This window comes from Microtus oregoni, unplaced genomic scaffold (genome assembly GCF_018167655.1).
Source record: "Microtus oregoni isolate MIOR12 unplaced genomic scaffold, Mior012 000043F_ref0000047, whole genome shotgun sequence".
NCBI lineage: Eukaryota > Metazoa > Chordata > Mammalia > Rodentia > Cricetidae > Microtus > Microtus oregoni.
In genome coordinates this window covers 1,610,230-1,625,553 of record NW_024543210.1, presented here as the reverse complement: position 1 = coordinate 1,625,553, position 15,324 = coordinate 1,610,230, and the positions used below count along the sequence as shown (strand labels likewise).

Sequence of the window (15,324 nt, the reverse complement as noted above, 5' to 3'; positions counted from 1 at the left end):
GAACTTGCTTTGTAGACCAGGGTGGCCTGGACCTTACAGAAATCCACTTGCCTCTCTGCCTCTGAAGTGATGTATCAAAGCTGTGTACTACTCCACACTCTCCAATAGACCCTGTTAAGATGAGGGAGGCAGGGCGATTAAGTAATAATCTGCCCTAATTGATGAATGATGAATACTTTAGTCAGTTATTCATCCTGTTACATATGTGAAAGAACCATTGATAAAGCCATGCTGGAATTGCTCTTGTGTATTGGTCGACATAGGTTTTTGTTTTCATCACATATTAGACTATACCTCTCTGTGTTCTTCTCTTAAAGACAGTGGACTTTTTTGGGCTGGAGAGATGGCTCAATGGTTAGAGCACTGACTGCTCTTCCAGAGTTCCTGAGTTCAATTCCCAGTAACCACATAGTGACTCACAGCCATCTATAATGAGATCTGGTGCCCTCTTTGATTTGCAAGTACACATGCAGGTAGAACACTGTAGAGATGTAATAAATAAACAAATCTTTGAAGAATAAAAAAGACAATGGACTTTTCATATTACCTATTCTAATGGGCATATTTTCACCTTCACTTAGATGGATCTTATTGCCCTCTTATTTTCCACTGAAGAAATATGAAAAATTGATATGGTCAAGCCCTCCATCTAGTCAGTGATGATGCAGAACAAAAACAAACAAAAAATAACGTCTCCAGATTATAGGCAGTTCTGCTCCATTATGCCGCACTTTTATAATTAACTTTTCCTGATTTAGGATTTTAAAAACCCTAGATATGAACTGAGCTTAGGCTTCCTGTTTGAGGAACTGTAAAGAGGTCGGTCAGTAGTTTGAGTCTGAGAAAATATTTTAGGTAGCTGAAAGAAGCAGATTTATACCCTACCTCCTCTCAGGCCATGTTTTCTTTTCTTTTTTCTTCTTTGGTTTTTGGAGACAGTATTTCTCTCTGTAATCCTAACTGTCCAAGAACTTGCTCTGTAGATTAGGCTGGCCTCAAATTTGTAGAGATTCGCTTGCCTCTGCCTCCTGAGTGCTGGAATTAAAGGCGTGTGCCACTACCTCCCGGATTCCAAGACTTTTTTGGGGGGCAGAGGGGTTTTGAGACAAGGTTTCTCTGTGTAGCCCTAGCTGTCCAGAACTCCCTTTGTAGACCATGCTGGCCTTGAAGTTACGGAGATCCACCCGCTTGCCTCTGCCTCCTGAGTGCTGGAAATAAAGGTGTGCACCACCACACTCTGGCTCAAGCCATATTTTTAATCTACATTCATTCATTCAGTAAACATTTAAATGCCTACTGTATGTCAGGAACTGTTCTGTGATTGTGGGTACTTTCTTGGTGAAGTTCTTACTTTCTTGGAAAATGTTATGAAGAAAACCAAGCAGGCTGTATGCACTGTATTAATTTCCTTTTAGTCATGATTATTTGCTATCTGGGGCCTTACTAGCTCTACCCTGGGTAAGCTAATTCTTAGAGATAACAAATTACTGTCCCTTGCATGTGCCTTTAATATGCAAACCAGAAAATTCAGAGCCTGTATTTGAAACCACCTGCTCTGTCTGGCCCTTAAGTATACCCTATGGCCAGGTGTCAACTAGAGACTATCTGTATCTCACGAGTTTCTGAGATTATCCTAGATAGCCAGTCCAAGCAGGTGCCTTGCTCTGGTTTGCCTTTCCTGTGGAAGCCATAATAAAGGCTTGACTCCTCACTTTCCCTGCCTGCTACTGCCTCCTAACTAACTCTGGTGCTCCCTGTGTGACTGCATATTGTGATGGATCTCAGAAGGGGCAACATCTTTGGAGTAGTTCATTTAAGAAATGTCCTGTCCTCTACGTGACTCTGATACCATGAGATAAGTACAGCTGACCCCAGTGCTGTGCTATAAAATTTTACCTAGGCCTTGACCTACACCCTTCCTGGGTGAAGAAGTACATAGGAATTTTCAGTGTTGATGCACAAAGACTGGGGAGTACCAACCGTAGGCTTTCAGAAGTCTCAATTCTGTCTTCTCTGTCACCACTGTGATACAGACAGCCATCTTTTTCTTAAACTGGAACCATCTAATTAAGAACAAGACATTTATAACATGTAATAAAATAGTTATTTTTACAATGTAACCCTGATTGCTGACTGGTTTGTTGGCCAGTCTTCCCCTCCCACAGCGTCTTTTTCTGGTGTCCAACAACGGTTGTTAGACAGCTTTCCTCCCTTGCTGTAGATGAGCATCTGTCTTTATGTCTGTAACACTGTTCTCTGTCTCACCATATGGAGCTCCAGAAGCAAAACCCACTGTCAAGCCTGTGAGGTCTTCTCAATTCTCCCTTCTGCAGAGTAAATGCTCAGACTCTTGGTCACTCAACAGGCGATGCCCTTAACATAGGCTTATTTTATAGTGTTCTTAAATTGGTTGTTTTCTTTACCCAAGTTACATGGTTCTTGCTAAAATGCTTTTTTTCTGTAACTTGGACTTGTATGTGTCAGTGTGTGTTGTAGGTGTAGGTAATGTATCCCTGAGCTACATTCCCAGTCCTATTTGGGACATTTTTGAGCCATGACCTTTTTTGTTAACTGTCACTACTTTTGTGCTGTCTAAATTAGGTGAGAAGTTTTCACCCATTTAAAATATTAAGCAAGACAGGGGCAAAGATTGTTCAGTGGAGAATTCTCTTTCCAAGTTGTTGCTGTAGACTAAGTGGTAAAACATTTGGTGTTATTTATTTTAGTGTATGAATGTTTTGCCCATGTGCATGTATGTGTATCACATACGTACCTGTTGTATTCTATAGGACTGATTTACAGATGGTTTTGAGCAACCATTTAAGTGTCAGGAATCAAATCTTGGTCCTCTACAAGAGCACTAAGTGCTCTTAACTACTGAACCATCTTCCTAGCCTTGCTAAAATGTCTTCTTTTTGGAGACAGGATATCCTTATGCTGCCTAGGCTGGTCTCAAACTTCGAGGTCCATGTGATCCTCCTTTGAAGTGCTGGACTTATCAGCCACTATTTCTCCCTCTCCTTTATTTGTTTTAATTTGGTTGGTTGGTTAATGAATTAAAAAGCAATTTTTTAAGAGGCAGTCTTGCTATAATAGCCCAGCTTGGCCTGGAACCCACAACTTTGGCATTCCTTTTATTCTAGCTTCTCAGACTGGGATTCTAGTTCCTCTGAAGCTCAAAGGGAGACTAGCCCAATTTCTTGAGAACTAAACAGAAGTAGGATTAGCCAAGGAACAGTAATGTGACTTAAGAGTTAATGGCAGGTATATGGCTCTGTGCTAGAGGGTCTTAACTCTGTTAACACATACTGAGTGCAGCAAAAACTCAAAAGACTGACCCTGATAGGAAATGTCACCAGCCAAAGGGCAGGTGGAACACCCTGTGCTCTCTTTTCAAAAGGTTGACGTGTCTACCACTTGTTGAATATCATCTTCCTTCTGTCTGATATGTTGAGAGCAAATGTAAGGCTCAGGTATTCTTAGCAAACTTGGGTTAGTTTAGTAGTTGCCGAACTCTTAGAAAATGGTTCCTTGGGTCTTAATCTCTACTTCAGATATTGACGATGGATACGCTGTGTTTATATATGACAGCCAGCTCTGAAAAATACTTTTGTCTTGGCTAAAGCAATGGTTCATAGTTGAGTGCTTTTTGCTCTTTCAGGGGACCCAGGTTTTACTTCCAGCATTCACATAACTGCTCGCAACCATCTCTAGTTCCAGTTCCAGGAGACAACAGCTTCTAGTTTCTTCAGGCACATGTGGTACACATTCATACATGCAGACTAAACACCATACATATAAATACACATAAATAAAAATTAGAAAATTGTCTTTTATGGTAGATACCATCTTTGAAGCCAGCCTGCTACAGATCAGTGCAGGAGAGTCAAGGAAGAAGACAATAGCAAAGAAAAGAAAAAGAAGGGTGTAGTAATTAGGGGGCGGCGGGGCTGCATCCCTGGCACCCCAGCCGTCTGGCTAGCTTATGCCCCGAAATAACAACACACAAACTGTATTCATTTAAACACTGCTTGGCCCTTTAGCTCTAGCCCTTACTGGCTAATTCTGATATCCCGATCAACCCATCTCTAATAATCTGTGAGAACCGGTCTTACCGGGAAGATTCTAGCCTAGTCCATCTTGGGTCGGAGCTTCATGGCGTGTGTCTGCCTGGGAGCGGGGCATGGCGTCTCTCTCAGGTGTCCGCTCCCGAGAGGAGAGCTGTGGAGTCTGCTCTCACTTCCTCTTCCTCCCAGCATTCTGTTCTGTTTACTCCTCCCACCTATCTTCTAACCAATGGGGGCCAAGCAGTTTCTTTTTATTTAACCAATGACCTTCCTCCATCATTTCCCCTTTTTCGGTTTAAACCAAAAAAAAAAAGGCTTTAACTTTAACATAGCAAAATTACATAAAACAAAACAGTTATCAAGTAAAAGTTACAATAATCTTTATTGTAACTAAGGAAAACTATAACTATAACTAATTATTCTTAACTCCATCAAAGACTCCAGAAAGATACAATACTACCTAAGCAAACAAGAAAAAAGCAACTTTGAAAACTCTAGAAATAACAGAGACATCTCGCTGCCTGGACAGTCACCCAAAGTTCCTCTGTACTGTTGGGGCATCCATCTTCAGCCTTCAGGCCCATGGTATCCAGCAGACATTTCCATAAAGCAGGAAAATTCAAAGTCAGTTCAGTCACTATCTGTTGTGTCCTGCAGAATGTCTCGCAGACTCTTTCATGAATCAGGAACCCCGAAAGATCATCTCACCTTAGGCAAGTTCAGTAGTCCTCTCTCTGGGTTCTCTGTGTCCAGTTTATGCAATAGTCCAGGCAAGAGCAGTTTCTTGCCCAAATGGCTATCAAACTCCATAAGGTGCCTCTTCGATGCCCATCTTCTTCTTGAAGTAAATTGGTGCTGCCAGGAGCAGACGTGTCTCATTGTCATGAAAAGCCCTAAATTATTAAAACATTTAAAATGCCATATTCTATAATCTTTGAAAAATATGAAGAATGCCTATCTAAAATATATCTATGTACATCTAGAAAATCTTAACTAACATGACTACAAACTTGACTATTATGATTATCTATTAACAATCTATATTTCTAATTATACATTACATTTTAATAATGAACTACACAATCACAATACCTTAATCAATATCAGAAATACATATACATATAACAAAATTGACCATAAATCTCTATCAATAAAGCAAAATCTATACTAATGCAAATTATTCATACCTATATCATATCCCCCTTTAAATGTAAAAGAACGTTTATAAACCACATTTGGGAACATGGGCACAGTTTTTCTCTCCAAACTGCTTCCTGCTGAATGGGGGCATCGTTAATTAGGTCTTTCATGGTATAACCTGTGTGCTAGTTTCATCTCAGTTGGCAGTTGAGCGAAGCAATTTTCTGAAGATGTTCACAACAACCCTTCAGGAGGGCGTGGTCCATCATACCAAATCGGAATAGAAGAAATGAACAGGGTCTCATCCTCTGTGAAAACAAAATAAGAAACTCCTTTCTAAAGCATCATGTCCTTAGATCCAAATTTCAAAGTCAAGGCATCAAAATATCTATGTTGGATTAGTTCAGAAGCATTTATAAATAAATATCTTTCAGCAGCTGTTGCTCTTTCCTCAGCATTCAAATAATTCAAAGAGAGCATAATAGCATACAGTATCAAAATTCTCTGTGTATTTTCCATCTTTGTGCAGCTTTGTTTTAACCTCTATTTTGTTTATTTTTACTTTTAACTCTGCTTTTTGAGACAGGTTCTCTGTATCTTTGACCTGAAGTAACTCTGTAGACCAGGCTGTCTTTGAACTCTCAGAGATCGGCCTGTCTCTGCCTCCCAGGCATTCGGGATTAAAGGTGTACACTACTACACCTTGAACTCACAGAGATCTGTTTGTCTCTGCCTTCTAGGCACTGAGATTAAAGGTGTGTGCTACCACACCTTGAAGTCACAGAGGTCTATCTCCCTCTGCCTTTCAAGTGTTGGGATTAAAGGTGTGTACTACCACACACAACAACTCTCTCTTCCTTATTTTTGTTATTTACTTTAAGAACTTCAACTTTTAGTCTGCATATATTTTTAACACACTTTAAACCATTCAGAAATTTTCTCTGTCTTTGAATCTCTCTTTAGTGTATATCTCTCTTTTTCTGACCACATGAGTCTTTAATTTACCAAGCAATCTCAGTAGGACTAAAGCCGTGGCTTTGCCGGCTGAACCCAGCCCATTCCTTAGCTTTCCAGCCTCATGGCTGAGGTACTGGCTGTAGCCATGTTTACTGCCACAACTCTGTGGCATTTCAAGGTCCCTGCCAGCAAGCGAGCTTCAGCAGCCTGTGCTTGCAAACCACACGAACCACCTGCGTAAAAGAGTCAGAGTTTGCCCTGGAAGGACAGCCCAGAAAGCTGGCATTTTTAAATGGCGCAGCTTTTTTCCTGCTACGGCTGAAAACCGAAAAGCCTGCGTTCAGCTTTTCGTCAACACCATTTAAGTGTTTCGTGGCAGGACCTCTTAATGAGCTGCAGGGTTTTGCAGCTAAAGCTGAGTCAGGAAGCCTCTCTTAGATGAGAGCGCTTGATTGCCTCTAGCAAGCAGAGTAGAACTGAGAAATTGCTGCTACCAAGAAACCAGGCACAATGCTTTCATTTTGTTCTAGAATTACTTCCCAAGCTGTCTCAGGCTTTATGTGGAAGCAGTTGTCCACGTGGGCGCCATTTGTAGTAATTAGGGGGCAGCGGGACTGCGTCCCTGGCACCCCAGCCGTCTGGCTAGCTTATGCCCCGAAATAACAACACACAAACTGTATTCATTTAAACACTGCTTGGCCCTTTAGCTCTAGCCCTTACTGGCTAATTCTGATATCCCGATCAACCCATCTCTAATAATCTGTGAGAACCGGTCTTACCGGGAAGATTCTAGCCTAGTCCATCCTGGGTCGGAGCTTCATGGCGTGTGCCTGCCCGGGAGCGGGGCATGGCGTCTCTCTCAGGCGTCCGCTCCCAAGAGGAGAGCTGTGGAGTCTGCTCTCACTTCCTCTTCCTCCCAGCGTTCTGTTCTGTTTACTCCTCCCACCTATCTTCTAACCAATGGGGGCCAAGCAGTTTCTTTTTATTTAACCAATGACCTTCCTCCATCAGAAGGGGAAAAAAGATTAACAATTATTCTATGACCAGGATGTTGTAAGTGGTCTGTATTGAGCTGTTGGAGAACGAAATTCAGGAGATGTTCCTAAGAGTCCCACAGAGGAAAGGAAGGAATTAGCAGTGCAGGTAGAAGCAATCGTCAGGACTTACAGGACTCATGGGGAAGGAATTTTCGTTAAAAAAGGCTGTGTTGTGGCTAGAGAGATGGCAAAACATGCATTAAGTAAAATGAATAGGCCAGGTACTGTTGGTGCATATATTTAATCCCAGCACTCAGGGTTAGGAGGAAAAGGCAGGAGATCTCTGTGAATTTAGGACCAACCAGGACTATAGGACAAGTTTTTATGACAGCCAAGGCTACACAGAAACCCTGTCTCAAAAAACCTAAGAGAATAAATAAATAAAATGAATAAATTAATTAAAAATTTAAAACAGTCTGCCTCCTAGAAGAGTGTCTGTCCCAGGCCATTCTCATTCTAATGCACTGTCACTATTGTCCCAACCCTTAAAGCCAGGAGCTCCTGGGAGGAAAGTACCCATCTGGGGAAGAAAGCTTTGGTCTTTAAAAAAGAATCCACAGATGAATCCTATGTACAGAGTTCTGAAGATTACTGTTCTGTTTTTCTTTTAACATTATTTTGATTGTTGACCTGCCTGCATATGTTTGTGCATGGTATTATGTCTGATTCTCACTGAGGTCAGAGGAGGGTGTTAGATCCCCTGGGACTATAGTTACAGACAGTTGTGAATTGCTATATGGGTGCTGAGAATCGAATCCTGGTTCTCTGCAATAGTAACGAGTGCTCTTAACCATTGAGCCAACCCTCCAGCCCCTGAAAACTACTGATTTATAAAAGCTGAAGCAACAGTGCCCCCAAGTAGCCTAGTGGCAAGGAGTACTGCAGACCCAATGAAGAGCACTAACTGGTTCTCTCTACCTGTAAAATAGATAATTCCTTGAGTATCCCATAACTAGGATTTCCTCAAGATACCAAAAAGGCCATCACTGCTGCCACCAACAGTGGCTCCGAAACAAACACTAGCTTTGAAAAGAAAACAGTCACCAGATACTGTAGCCTGTGTCTGTAATCCCAGCTTTTTGGGAAACTGAGGCAGGAAACTCACCATGATTTTAACGTAACCTACTCTACAGAATGTGTTCCAGGCTGGCTTGGAAAATTTAGACACTGTCTTAAAATAAAAGTGAGATAGTGGGCTGGTGATGTACCTCAATGATGGAACACTTGCCTTAGGTCCTAGGTTCAGTCTCTAGTACTGCAGACAGTAATCCTCTGCTGACCCAGCACACTACTGTTCATGGCACCCAAGGAGCCCTGCTGTAAGTTCCCTAACTTCCTTACCTTCACTCTTAACAGAGGACTAAGAGCTCTGTGGGATTGCAGCCGAGAAGAAGCATAGCTTTGTGAAGTTCTGATCTACTTAACATTTAGACAGTTACCCCAAATTCATTACAATTGAAAACAGCCAAAAGCAAAAACCAGTCCTAACAAAGGGTGTGATGGTGCTTGACTTGTCATCCTAGTATTTGGGAAGCAGAGGCAGGTAGCTTTCTATGAGTTCAAGGCTACCCTAATCTACTTAGCAAGTTTTATGCAAGCCAGCTATGTACTTGGACCTTGACTGGGTAGGAAGATAAAGAAAAAGGCTCAGTAGTTAAGAGAACTGGCTTTTCTTTCAGAGGACACAGGTTGGTTCCTAGCACCCATGAGATGGCTCATAGTCATCTGTAACTATAGTTCTTGGGGATCTAATACACTCTCTGGTCTCTGCAGCACTTGCATGAAGGCAGAACACTCATATCCATAAAATAAATATTTTTTTTATCCTCTAAAAGATAATTGCCTTTATTTGCCAGCATGTTTTTCCACCACACACTTGTCTTTTCTTTGTACATATCTGTATATCCTGCTTGAGCCAGTTGTGTAACGGTCTTATCTTGGTTAACTAGTGTAGCTGTGTGCTGTTGGATTGGAATAGGCTTAGGTCCGAGGAGAGTCTTTCTCTGTATTACCTCCTCATCCTGAAAGATGTAGGAGAAGCTTCACACAGATCTAAGATGGGAGAACCTGATGGCCAAACTTTCCTGCTCGGCTCACTTTGATTTTGCTACTATCACATTGGCTAAAACGAGTTGTACAGTAAGTGTAGCCGCATGTGAAGTGTGGCTCAAGAGGACCCATATTGCTGGGTTGTGGTGACTGCGCACGCCTTTAATTCAGCACTCGGGAGGCGGAGGCAGGTGTGGATCTCTGTGAGTTCGAGGCCAGCCTGGACTACAAGAGCTAGTTCCAGGACAGGCTCCAAAGCCACAGAGAAACCCTGTCTCGAAAAAAAAAAAAGAAAACGAAAAAAAAGTTGTTTATTAAGTATACAGTGTTCTGCAGGCCAGAAAAGGGCACCAAATCTCATTACAGATGGTTGTGAGCTGCCATGTGGGTGCTGGGAATTGAACTTAGGACCTCTGTAAGAATAAGCAGTTCTCTTAACCGCTGGGCCATCTCTCCAGCCCCATGGATTGCATAGGTTTTTATTGGCTCTTAGGTATAGATAATGAATCAGAGTTTATTCACAAACTGTTAACATAAAGTTTAATCACAAACTGTTTTTAAGATGCCAAAATAAGCAGGGCGGTGGTGGTGCACGCCTTTAATCCCAGCACTTGGGAGGCAGAGGCAGGCAGATCTCTGCGAGGCCAGCCTGGTCTACAAGAGCTAGTTCCAGGACAGGCTCCAAAGCTACAGAGAAACCCCGTCTTACAAAACCAAAAAAAAAAAAAAAAAAAAATGGGAAAATAAATTCAGAGTGTGGTTCTTGTTCCCCTCAGGACTGCTGCCATTTCCATTAATGGAAACATTTTGGAATACTGCTTGGTAATGAGTTATAAATGTACTTTGAATTTCTGTATTATTTTGTTCTTAGGAATAGGGTAGTATAAATAATGAAGCAGTTATCTAAGAAAAACTTAAATTTTTATTGTAAGCAGAGTATAACATTTAATAACATAGGGGTTTGTCTTTTTCTTTATTTTTTAGCTCTTCAGAGAAGTAAGAATAATGAAGATTTTAAATCATCCAAACATAGGTACTTTCCATTTTCTTAAATACTTGGAAGTCTTGAAAATGTGTCATAAAGCTAAACGTGTATTTCTGAAGTGATAGGAAGCTTCCCCCAAGCCAGGTATATTTTTAATAAAATATATACAAGTTACTGTTTGTACTAGCTCTTTGAAATTACAGGGATTAAACATTTTGACTTAAGTTTTTTTTAAAAAAAATTGTTTATTTTATTGGTGTTTTGTTTACATGTATGTATATTTGTGTGAGAGTGTCAGATCTCCTGGACCTAGAGTTACAGAGAGTTGTGAGCTGCCATATGAGTGCTGGGAATTGAACCCAGGTCCTCTGGGGAGCAGTCAGTGCTCTTAAACACTGGGCCACCTCTTAAGCACTTGTCTTAAGCTTTAATGCCATAGGAGTATGTATAATCAGGCTGATTAATTTTTTTAGTGTATTGGGAAATCTAATTATATTTCATTAGTTAATAATATTTTCAAAGAAATTTGCTGTGTCTGTGTTCCTAAGAAAATATTTATACAAAGTAGTATATAAAAGATGGGATAATATTATCTAACGAAATTGGTATAGGAGCTATTTGCTTGTCCTTCATGTGCTTAACTGTGATAGGTGGTTAAAGACAAGGAAAGAACCCTTTTCTGTCCTCTTAATTGTAGGACCAAAATGAAACACACAAATTGACCAACATGCACACCTATGAAAACTTTTGATTCTATATATCCTAATAGGGTTTTTAAATAATGTAACTGCATTTTTATAAAACAATGCTCCTTTTTCTAAAATATTTCAAGAGTAAATGAGATAGGTAATGTCATGTTTTGGAGAACCTATGAATTCCTCACAAAAGAAAAATAACATATAGCTGCAGAAGACAAAAAGTTTCCACACCGAATTTTTTTGTTTTTGTTTTTTGAGACAGGGTTTCTCTGTGTAGCCCTGATGATTCTAGAACTCACTCTGTAGACCAGGCTGGCCTCAGTCAGATTCGCAGAGAACTACCTCCCTCTGCCTCCGAAGTGCTAGAATTATAAAGGCCTGTGCCACCAACGCCTAGCACCACATTGAATTGTTTAAATTTGAGTATATACTTAAGCAAATAGATTACACTCGATTTGATTAAATTAGTCACTGTCATTTAAAACATTCTTGGGGCTGGAGAGATGACTCAGCAGTTACGAGCACTTGTTCTTACAGAGGACCCAGGTTTAATTCCCAGTACCCACATGGCAGCTCACAACTGTTTGTAATTCTATTTCCAGGGGGATCTGACACCCTTACACAGACATAGTTATAGACAAAGAACCAATGCATATAAAATATGTAAATAAAAAACATTGTTGTTTTATGCGGTACTATGCAGAAAATGCTACTATCACCCTGAAGCGATATTAATGAAAAAATATACATGTGAGAATCCATAAATATATAGTTAGAGAAAAAGAAAAACTACAATAAGTACAACAACGGAAAGAAGCCCTTTCTTTGTTTTTTATTTCAACACTTTAAGGATAGTCATTAAAATTTGGATTTTTTGTTGGTTTGGTTTGGGTTAGTTTTTTGGTTTTTTTCAAGACAGGGTTTCTCTGTAACTTTGGAGCCTGTCCTAGAACTAGCTCTTGTGAGTTCAGGCTGGCCTCGAACTCACAGAGATCTGCCTACCTCTGCCTCCCCCCACCTCCAGTGCTGGGATTAAAGGTGTGCACCACCACCATCTGACATAAAACCTTATTTTATGTGCAATGTTGTGAAGGTGTTAGGGTAGCCCAGGGACTGGATTTACATAAACTTATAAGGTGCCATGTGGGTGCTGGGAATTGAACCTGGGTCTTCTGGAAAAGCAGTCAGTGCTCTTACCCACCCAGCCCTCTATCTCTACAGCCCCAAATTTTGGATTTTAGATTCAAAATTTTCACCAAAATTTACTTTATCACTACTATTCAGAATTTCATCTCTAAATATTTGATCACTACCGTCCGTGGGATCAAAGTGTACCTCTGTGTACTAGGCAGGTGTAAAATAAACTCTCATTAATCCCAGTGCTCTATTTACTAAATGTGATAAATTTAAATTTTGTTTTGTTTTGGTTCTTTGTTTATTTGTTTGATTTCTTGTGTTTGATGACAGGGTTTCTTTAGGTAGCCCTGGCTGTCCTAGAACTCACCTTGAACTCAGGATCTGCTGGTCTATGTCTCCCTGCTGGGGTTAAAGGTGTGCGCTGCCACCACCTGGCTGAATTTAATTTTTTTCAATTCATATTGCATTAAGATAATTTTCTCAGAAGAACTAGTGTGTAGGGCTGGAGAGATGGCTCAGATGTTAAGAGCACTGACTGCTTGCTCTTCCAGAAGTCCTGAGTTCAATTTCCAGCAACCACATGGTGGCTCACAACCCACTATAATAAAATCTGGTGCTCTCTTTTGGTACACAGGCAGAACACTGTATACACAATAAATAAGTAAATTGTAAAGAATAAAAAGAAAAAAAAGTAAAGAGCCAGTATCTGCTTTTGCATATTAAAAATACTTACCAGTACTGCCTTTACTTTCTAAATCATCAAAAAATTGTTTAATTATAAATGACTAGCATCCTATTTTTTGAGAAAAATTTAAAGGAAATAACAAAATTAAGTAGATGTGTGCAACAGTGACTTAATAGCTTCAGAGATTTACTTCATATTCCTTTAGAAATACGTTTACCTTTCATTGATGTATTGTAGCTTTATAAATTAGCAGAAATGGAAAGTTCTGTCTAAAGAAAGGAGTCGTCATAGTAAAATCCCACTGACCCCCATCCCCTGAAAATCATTTTTTTGTTGTTGTTTGTTTTGCTTTATTTGGGTTTGGGTTTTTAGAGATAGGGTCTTACTGTGTAGCTGTGGCTGTCCTGCAACTCTCTATGTAGACCAGGCCAGCCTCTGAAAATCTTTTTTTTTTTTTTCTTTCGAGACAGGGTTTCTCTGTAGCTTTGGAGCCTGTCCTGGAACTAGCTCTTGTAGACCAGGCTGGTCTCGAACTCACAGAGATCCGAGTGCTGAGATTTAAAGGCATGCACCACCACCGCCCAGTTTAAAAATCATTCTTTAAAAGAAGCTTGGGGCCTGGGCGGTGGTGGCGCACACCTTTAATCCCAGCACTTGGGAGGCAGAGGCAGGCGGATTTTTGTGAGTTCGAGACCAGCCTGGTCTACAAGAACTAGTTCCCGGACAGGCTCCAAAACCACAGAGAAACCCTGTCTCGAAAAATCAATAAAAAATAAAAGAAGCTTGGGTTGGAAATTTGCTTGTGATATATTTCCCTAGCATGCCCAAGACCCTGCCCTCAGAGCTCAGCTCCAGAGGAAAGAAAAAAATGTTATTTTTGCTGCCTGTGTCACATAACTGTAATCTTACCTTCTAGGGAGGCTGAGGCGGGAAAACATCAAATCCACAGTTTGGCTAAACTACAGAATGAGATCAAGGCCAGCCTTGTAATTTAGATCATATCTCAAAATAAGTATTAAAAAGTTTGGGGATAATGTTGCCGGTGCATGCCTTTAATCCCAGCACTCAGGAGGCAGAGGCAGGCGGATCTTTGTGAGTTCGAGGCCAGCCTGGGCTACAAGAGCTAGTTCCAGGACAGACTCCAAAGATACAGAGAAACCTTGTCTTGAAAGACCCCCCCCCAAAAAAAAAATAAGAAGAAGAAGAAGAAAAATTTTGGGGATAATGCTTGACTAGTATTTGTGAGACCCTAGATTCAATTCTCAGTACCACAAAAGAAAAAAAAATATTTAATTGTCATATAACCCCCTTCTAATTATTTCTAGTTTTACTTTCAGAATATTAACAAAGAAAGGTACCTAGTTCTTTGAGAGTTGCCTAAGTTCCCCATGTTACAGAAGTCTCCTTAAAATTATAGTAACAGAAGAAAGGGCTTGCCTTTGCCAAAGGGTAATAGGTAAGAAAAGTGAAGAACTGGGTTGAGCTGATGGAAGGACAGCCCACTTACAGCTTATACAGACAGCATCATAGACGGTAACAGAAAGAGAGGAAGTGAGAAAGTAGTCATATGGCCAGACTGCTGAGTACATTCTCAACACCCAAAACTAATCTTTATTTTTATGGTTTCTTTTTCTTCTTCTTCTTCTTCTTCTTCTTCTTCTTCTTCTTCTTCTTTTTTAATTTTTTTTTCTTTCTTTCTTTTTTTTTCCGAGACAGGGTTTCTCTGTAGCTTTGGAACCTGTCCTGAAACTAGCTCTTGTAGCCCAGGCTGGCCTTGAACTTTCAAAGATCCGCCTGCCTCTGCCTCCTGAATACTGGGCCAGCATCGCCTGGCTTAAAAATTTTTTTAACAAAATTCTGTAAAACAGGGTATTTTTTTAATCCTTAAAAAGCATGTAAGAGCCAGCTTTCTAAAACCTTTAGCAGGAAATAACTGGGGTATATTTGTAGCTTATAGGTACATGTTTTGTACATACAGTTGTTCTTTTTTCTCATCTCTCCTTTCCCTTCAGTGAAGTTGTTCGAGGTCATTGAAACAGAAAAAACACTCTACTTAATCATGGAATATGCAAGTGGAGGTAAGCACATTTATATTGCTTCCAGAATGTGAGGTATGTATATGTTTTCCTTTTTTCTCTTTAAGAACAGTGTGCAGACACAGTGCCTGTATGGATAGTCATTAAGATTTTATTTAGCAGCCGGGTAGTGGTGGTTCACACCTTTAATTCCAGTGCTCGGGAGGCAGGTAGGCTGATCCCTGTGAGCTTGAGGCCAGCCTGATAATCTTAGAGTGAATTGCAGGACAGCAGGGCTACACAGAGAAATCCTGTCTCGGAAAACAAACAAACAAAAATTTAATGCTCAGATGTTGTAAACTGGTATCAGAATGAGAACTGCTGGCCTCACCTTGTCAGTTATGTGGGTTGTAGTGTTTGAGTATTAGCATTATAATTCTTTCAAAATTATTTATTTATTTTTACTTTATGTGCATTGGTATTTTGCCTGCATGTATGTCTTTGTGAAAGTATCAGATCCGTAAGAACAGGAGTTACAGGCAGTTGTAAACTCC

At 40.4% G+C, this 15,324-nt stretch overlaps 1 protein-coding gene across 6 annotated transcripts in view; it reads left to right on the top strand.

The window, feature by feature from the left end:
• The window catches only part of Mark3 (microtubule affinity regulating kinase 3), a 90,013-nt gene that overhangs the window by 33,309 nt on the left and 41,380 nt on the right, over positions 1–15,324 (top strand). For all 6 annotated transcript variants that reach the window (XM_041633122.1, XM_041633121.1, XM_041633120.1 and 3 more), the window contains exons 4-5: positions 10,235–10,283; positions 14,768–14,833. In XM_041633122.1, coding sequence (XP_041489056.1) covers positions 10,235–10,283; positions 14,768–14,833 — 115 coding nt within the window. The remainder of the gene's footprint in view (positions 1–10,234; positions 10,284–14,767; positions 14,834–15,324) is intronic.